This window comes from Pinus tabuliformis, chromosome 1_2 (assembly GCF_031772625.1).
Source record: "Pinus tabuliformis cultivar Carrire ecotype Pingquan chromosome 1_2, CPIR1, whole genome shotgun sequence".
Lineage (NCBI taxonomy): Eukaryota > Viridiplantae > Streptophyta > Pinopsida > Pinales > Pinaceae > Pinus > Pinus tabuliformis.
The window spans coordinates 1,198,686,074-1,198,693,457 of NC_142298.1; the positions used below are offsets into that span (position 1 = coordinate 1,198,686,074).

Here is a 7,384-nt window from a genome sequence, read left to right on the forward strand (position 1 = left end):
ACACCATTCTCGCTTTACGCGTATGTCAAAGTGGTATTCCAGTCGTAATCATGGTATGATTGCAGAATAATGGGTGGGATTACTGTAAATAGATTCTAAACACCAAATTAAACACCAAAGTTTAGAGATTGGAATTAGCTTATTCATAATTTGGGAAAAGGTGAAATTTTTTATACAACATAGGTACATATTACATTCAAATTAAAACTTTAAAGTAACATTGAAATTAAAACTTTAATACTTTAATAGCAGAAAGCTCTAAGCCTGTAAAAACAAAGATATAGGATGCAGGTTAACCAATGATTCAAACTGAGACTAAAAACCTTAGGCTAGAGAATTTTGAAAACAAAGATATAGACTTGCAAACCCGCCAATGAAAACCGCGAATGGAAATATCAACAAATCCTACAAAAAGGCCACGAAACCCCACGAAAGGGCAGCCAAAACATTAGCAAACGAGACAAAACCCCGAAATGGCACCAGTCCCACGGAACAAAAACCCCAAGGGGCATAAAAATACAAAGCAAAAACCCAAGACTATGCAACTTCTAACAGAGCTGGAAAGGCCACAGCAATCCATGGCAATCTGCAAGAAAAAACTGCGACCACAGACGCAGTGCGAAAACTAGAGACCACGACAAACAAGGAACTATCGGCAGAAAATACCCTGCGCAGACGAAACCCCGCACAGTCGGCAGAAAATACCCTGCGCAGACGAAACCCCGCACAGTAGCGTGGAGCAACGATTGACGAAATCCCAAACGCAACAAAACCCCGCACCGCAACAAGGCCTACACACCAACGTCCATGGCCGCACCTGTCAAGGAGAAGCCTCCCCGAAAAGGAGAACTTGGGGAGGCACGAAAATAGGGGAGGCAACTATGGTTCAGCGAGCCCCTAAAGGGTGAAACTTATATGGTAGTAAATTTAGTTTAGTTTTAGTAGTGTGGGCAAAGAGTAAATTGAGTTTAGTTTTAGTAGTGTGGGCAATTTCATTATTATGTTTATTATTTTTATGGAAAGTTGATGATAATTTTTTTTTTTGAATTAAGATTATGAATTTTTATTATTTAGAATGTGTTTTTAAATTTATAAATAGATTTAAAGTTTTGAAAATTTTCTAGAGTATTTAAATTGGATTGTGTAAATTATCTTATCAAATTTTTTTATTTCAAATAATCTCCACCAATTTTAAACAAAATTAATAGAAAAATATGTTCTAGAAAAAATAAAAAACAAGGTTTAATGGTTTTTTGAATGAAGAAATTTTGATAGAAAATTAGCAAACTCCCAGAATACCTAAAATATATGCAACAGTTCACAAGCCACATATATCAGAAATTTATATTTCATCGTAGGACAAAGACATCCACTGAACACTAATACTGAAACTGGGATGCAAATTCGAACAAGGGCACCTATTCTTCCAACCTTACTATGACGGACCAATAGTTAAACTAACCTATATTTCAGTGTTCAAAGCCCATTATAAAGGGTAACGGTCAAAAACAGTTTATTTGTAATGATTGAAAGTTTGACATATCAGTTATTTGAGAGAGCATCCACGTTATATGATGCAAGGCTCGACAAAATAATTGATAGATATATAAAGAGGTCTGTTCTTTTAAGATTATTTATAGGTCATGAAAATTTCATAGGAAATGTTTCTCCATATCCCTGAATATCATCGCTAATAATGTCATCGGGTAAACTAGTGCACTTAACCCAAAAAAAAATAATACACAATATTGATGACAACCACCAATCCCGTAGATTCTGCTCTTCACTGACATACAAAGGGAACAGCACACCTTAACCAAGCAAAGCACAAAGCTCCAGATTGTACTCCCTGTACAGTCGGCAGATGGATACAATGTGAAAAATGAATATGATTCCCAATATATCAAAATTGCTTTGACATCATCTTTATCAATGTTAGCAAGAATTTGTCCCAATATATCAAAATTGCTTTGACATCATCTTTATCAATGTTAGCAAGAATTTGTTATTGACAGCGGAAAGAAAGCAGCTTCTTATCTGACATACAATTTCAGTGTAATGCATAACTCTGATTGCAGATTGACAGAATTTGTATATAAAAGTTGAAAACCACGTAGAAGTCCTTTGCAGCCAATCTGGATGAAGTTTCAGTGAAATATACTAAGCATTTGCAGTGATAATAGTTACTGTGTGAAGCAACAATGACAGGATAAAGATCCATAGAAATAGCATTCACTCGAAGGGAAAAGAACTTCATTAACGCTAAGAACTTCATTAAATTCAGATGAAGTATCGATTTTAAACAGATTCTTGGAGATAAAACTAAGGATCTGTTTAAAATGGTTCTCCTACCAAGGGAGTAATCTGAAGGATTGGAAATAAAAATTCTATTAGCTTATTATTGCATTTGACACTTGAAAATTGGATCAAAAACTCTCTCCGTATTAATATGCCTCAGAAAAGCCTACACCATTCAATCCCTTTTCCTCTGAATAAAACAGAGATACATTTTTATATCATCTGTAGCAGTGTATTTCTCTACAGCTACTCTGATGCAAAAACTACATATATTGAAACGCCTCTTTTTGCCGCTCTGATGATGGACAATTCTCATGCTTCTGATCTTATGAAGCAGCACTCGATGAAGATGGAGAAGCAGCAAATGCCTCCATTCATTCAACCATCAAAATCTGTCGTTAAAGGCATTTCATCATCCATCAAAATCTGTTGGTAGCGGCATTCCTCGCTGCAGAATGCCATGTCACCCCTGCAATAATCAGCAAACAGAGAATGAGACTAACTCTTAAGAATGGGAAATTTTAATCAATTCAATCGATTCTCAGAGGTTTAAAGCAATCGTGTGATCATTATAACAGACCTGTACATGTAGATGTCCTTTCCATGGTTTAATTGCCGTTTGCAAAGATAGCAAGCCCTGAGAAAATGGGCAACGGGAAACGCTGGAACATTTGAATAGCTCCGAGCTGGCGATGCCACATCCCATATTTCATGTTCATCTTGCTTTTGAACAGGGTATTGCACAATTTCACACTCTATACCGCAATGAGTATGCATGTTGTTTGTGCTTGAATTTGAATCACGGGATATAACACAAGTATAGCTCTCTGAATGCTCCATTCCTGTTTGATGGGTGGATTCTGTAAATCCATGGGGAGAACAAATCGGTATTGTCTCGCTTTGCTGCTTGGGAGAACTCAACTGGCAATCAAAGCTGTTTTCAGGCCAATAAGTGATCCCAACTCCAGAAAATGTCTTCAAATCCAATGGAGAAATTGGGCTTTTGGCCCCCTCTGAATCTGAGGACCCCTTTGGATTAAAACCTATTGAGATCCCAGGAGCATTGCAGAACCTGTGCTTGTCTTCGGGCCAGACTCTGGTGGGTGATGAATCGGATGGGTAATCAGGCATCAGATGAAGCATCATCTTTTCTCTCCTCTTTTCCTTGATGCTACTGAGGAGTCACCCCTCAATCCTTGTTCTTGAACTTGCTTAGCACACTTTCTTCAATTGAAAAATAAAATGACGTTCAAACCCAAAAATTCCTTGTACACCATTCACATGCACAATCCCTTACAACTTCTGGTACACTCTTCCACAAAAAGTGTAGTAGTCCTTGGAACTGGTGACGGATATACTGCAATAAAGAAAACCTCACACTACGAACCTGGTCTAAACCTCCCTGGACGTAGTGAGCATATACTGATCCTAAGATAAACCTGAAATGAGTGTTTTATAAAGACAAAATTTGCTGCAAAACCAGGATAAAAAATCCTCAAAGCTCCTGACTACTCCCTCAATTCAAACTGGTATTTTCCAAACTTCTGGTTGGCAAGGCCTTAAATCATTCCATAGTTTCTCAGGCTTGTGTCTGATCAACACTGACAATCAGAAAAATGACAGAAAACCTTCCCCAATATCATTCTACTCCAGTACCGGGACACCAAGTATACAAAACATCCTTCAATTGTGCCCCAAAACTACTCACAGACACCAATATTTTCTCCCTAAAACAAAACAATCCCCTTAAACACTAAAACAACCTCCCCGTGTATCAAAACCCCCTGCTTCCATCAATTGTATAAACCCCTTCTTCAATCAACGCTACACAAGCAGGAACCCTTCTTGGAACCTTAGAACAATGAATTGCCTGCCACTTTGTGCCAGGGTACATATACCCACTCACGTACGGCAAGAATCTGTGGGTACCCAAATGCAGTGAATCAGGCATGAAACAACACCCACCACATCACCTGAAAGAATCTGGGGTACGTAACTGCAGTAAACCGGGTCTGAACAATCCCCACATTACCAGATGAATCTGGGGGACCCAAATGTAGTAAACCGGGAATGAACAATACTGGCATCATATTGATCTCTGCCATTGATCTCTGCCATTCCTTAAATGGCAGTGGCTAACCCAGTATGTTATAGGACATTAAATGTCCGGGGAGATGCAAGCTGGATAGCCCAATAACACGCGAATTCCTATTTCTTATTTAATGCCCAGTCTCCCCGCTCGTGGAGCCTGATTAGCGACTGCCTTCCTTGAACTTGCTCAAAGTCCACTTGACACTGATCTAACGCAAATAACAATAGGTGATAAACGTTAAAATAATTTTTATTTATTTTTTCAATCCAATGACACAAAAAACAACACTAACACTATTATATTCATTCAATATTACATTGTCATAAGAGACAACACTGACCATAATATATTCCCTCAATATTGTGTTGTCCTATGTTCTTTGCTTTAATCTTGAAGGTCAATTTTTTCTCTATTTTAAATTAAAATAATATATTCCTTCCATATTACGTTGTACTTGTTATTTGCTTTAATCTGTAAAGACAAAATTCTTTTCTGGTAAAAAAAACCATTTGGTTATGCTTTTACTGGTATAATCTCAATATCTTAATATGTTATTGGCATATAATCTTTTAAAAAAACATTATGTAAATGTTTTTATTATAATTTTGAGATTTTATATGTATTTATGTGTATATATGATTAATGATTTTTTAAATAATAAGAAAATTTAAAATAATTAGTTGTCAAATAAGTAGTGGGACAATTATTATTGGTTGTTATATGAGAATGTAGGATGACTCATCATTTTTATTCAAGGAAAATCTAAATGGGCAGGCTTTCACTGCTGTCAGATAGCTTTGCCTCGACCATTAACGGGTTTCTTTATATTCGAGAAAGACAAGCTCTTAGCCAACCCAAACCAATTTAAGGGCATGCTTCATGGACTTGATTTTTTCTTTTACTCGTTTTTTTTTAAATTATTTTAAAAGGGAAGAAAATTATCTAAAATAATATTTTTAAATAATTTAATATTATATAAAAAATACATATCTATGTGAACAAGACTACTTATGAAAATAAGTCTCAACAAAAAAAACGCAGCGCGCGCCTGCTGCTCCAGCCTGCAACAGCCTGCCCAAACCCTCGCGCTCTCGCCCTTAGCGTTCCCCTGCCGTTCCAATGGAGGGCAGTGGGGATCCGGATCCGCCCCGAGAGCCGCCGGAGGTGTTGGCCTTTCGTTCAATGATTGCAGCTGGATCAAAGCGGCCGCCCTCAGGAATGCAGAAGAAATTCGTGAAAAAACTGGATTCGATCCCTTCAGTGGCTCTACCTGAACAAGAAACTTGCAAAGCCGCAATGAATCTCACGGAAAGAGGCCTAATAGGCCAGTTCACAGGCCTCTGGCCATCTCCTAAATCGGTAGAGGACTGGACACAAAGGAACTGGAAGCCCCTCATCAAAGAAGGAGTTAAGAGCTATTTCGTAGGTAAGGGTTTCTTCGTGTTTGTCTTTGAAAACCCTGATGACAAAGGATTGATATTTAGGAATGGACCGTATTTTATGGGGCCTCAGGGTCTATATTTGAATAAATGGGCACCAGATTTTGACCCCACTCAGGACATCCCTTCAGCAGTTCCGGTCTGGGTCAGATTGCCCCATTTGCCATTGCATTGCTGGAATCAAAAATCTTTTCAAATCATAGGCAACGCCCTGGGAAAATATATAGATCAGGCAGCGAGGAAAGACCAATACTCGTGTGCACGGATCTGCGTAGAAGTGGACTTAGAGGAAGGGTTACCGGAGGCTATCAAGCTTACAGTAGCTGGGTGGTCGTACGTTCAGGAACTGGATTACGAACAGTTGCCCTTTAAATGCAGACATTGTCACAGCCATGGCCACTTTGCAAAGAACTGCAAGAAGAGAGCAGAGGAGCAAGCAGAAAAACAGAACAGGGAACAATGGACCCTTGTTCAGAAGAATGCACCCTCCAAAAAAAAAGGAAACGGTAAAGGCCCAACGGAAGAAGTCCCCAGCTCCAGTAAAGCCAATCAAGAAACATAAGTAAACCCTAAAGATGCAGAAAAGGATCAGGCCAATCAAACCATCCTAAGTCAAGAGAATGAAGAACAAGAGGACACATCTATTCCTAACAAGGAGGTAGAAGAAGTAATACAGAGGGAGATCAATATGGGCAGCCCATTGAACCCTACATATGCAGAAATAATAAAAAAGAAAAAACCAATTGAAAGTTCTAGCTCCTCAGAGGACGAAGTTTACGAGCGCCAATCGAAAAAAGCAGGAAGAAAATCCCGCAAAGAAAAAAGGGAGGAGGAGGCAGAGAGACTCAAAACGCAAGGAAGTCAAGCCACCATCGAAATGACTATTGGGAGGAACACCAGACCAAAGGCCTCCAAGGGAGGACCCCCATCAAGTAAATAATGAATATCGTCTCTTGGAATTGCAGAGGTCTGGGGAACCCCTCCAAAATAGAGGCAGTCAAGGATCTTATGAAAGCAGAACCCTCAGACATACTCTTGCTCCAAGAGACTAAAATAGAAGGGCAAGCACTTCTAGAGATTAGTAGCTCTAAGTGGAATAAAAAAGCAGGCAAAGCGGTCAGCTCAAGGGGCACATCAGGAGGACTGGCAACACTCTGGAATGACGACCTTTTCCAGCTGGATAATCACAAGGAAACGCAGCATTGGATACAAACGGAATTAATGCACAAAGCAAGTAAGTTAAATATCAATCTCTTTAATCTTTATGTCCCTGTCACTTATCAGGAAAAGAGAGAATGCTGGAGCTCTCTATCAGCCTATCTAGATCAGACTTCCCCTAGCAATATTATCATAGCAGGGGATCTTAACATTATTATGAAAGCTAAAGAAAAAAGAGGAGGGGCAAATAACAGAGATCCCATGCTCGATCAAGTGGAGGAACTCTTCCAGCGCTGGGACCTCCTGGACTTTAACCCCATCAGAGGTATTTTCACCTGGTCCAACAATAGACTGGGATCTGATCACATATCAGCGCGGCTAGACAGATTCATGGTCC

General features: G+C 39.1%; 2 protein-coding genes across 2 annotated transcripts; one reads left to right on the top strand and one right to left on the bottom strand.

The window, feature by feature from the left end:
• Positions 1-2,393: 2,393 nt before the first annotated feature.
• LOC149210549 (FCS-Like Zinc finger 10-like) lies at positions 2,394-4,333 on the bottom strand. The gene is made up of 2 exons (XM_089394445.1): positions 2,879-4,333; positions 2,394-2,767 (listed from the first exon to the last, which is right to left on the bottom strand). The coding sequence occupies exons 1-2, from the start codon at positions 3,442-3,444 to the stop codon at positions 2,677-2,679; spliced, it is 657 nt and encodes a 218-aa protein (XP_089250571.1). The 5' UTR covers positions 3,445-4,333; the 3' UTR covers positions 2,394-2,676.
• A 1,176-nt stretch (positions 4,334-5,509) lies between these two features.
• LOC149210550 (uncharacterized) lies at positions 5,510-6,391 on the top strand. Its single transcript, XM_089398995.1, has one exon. The coding sequence runs from the start codon at positions 5,510-5,512 to the stop codon at positions 6,389-6,391; it is 882 nt and encodes a 293-aa protein (XP_089255121.1).
• Positions 6,392-7,384: the final 993 nt, after the last annotated feature.

What these genes read in the sequence shown, in the direction of transcription:
- LOC149210550 (XM_089398995.1), top strand. Translation starts at nt 5,510, where the DNA reads ATGGAGGGCAGTGGGGATCCGGATCCGCCCCGAGAGCCGCCGGAGGTG.
- LOC149210549 (XM_089394445.1), bottom strand. Translation starts at nt 3,444, where the DNA reads ATGATGCTTCATCTGATGCCTGATTACCCATCCGATTCATCACCCACC. An exon ending in AAGGACATCTACATGTACAG is followed by an intron (nt 2,768 to 2,878) that starts GTCTGTTATAAT and finishes TGATTATTGCAG; the next exon opens with GGGTGACATGGCATTCTGCA.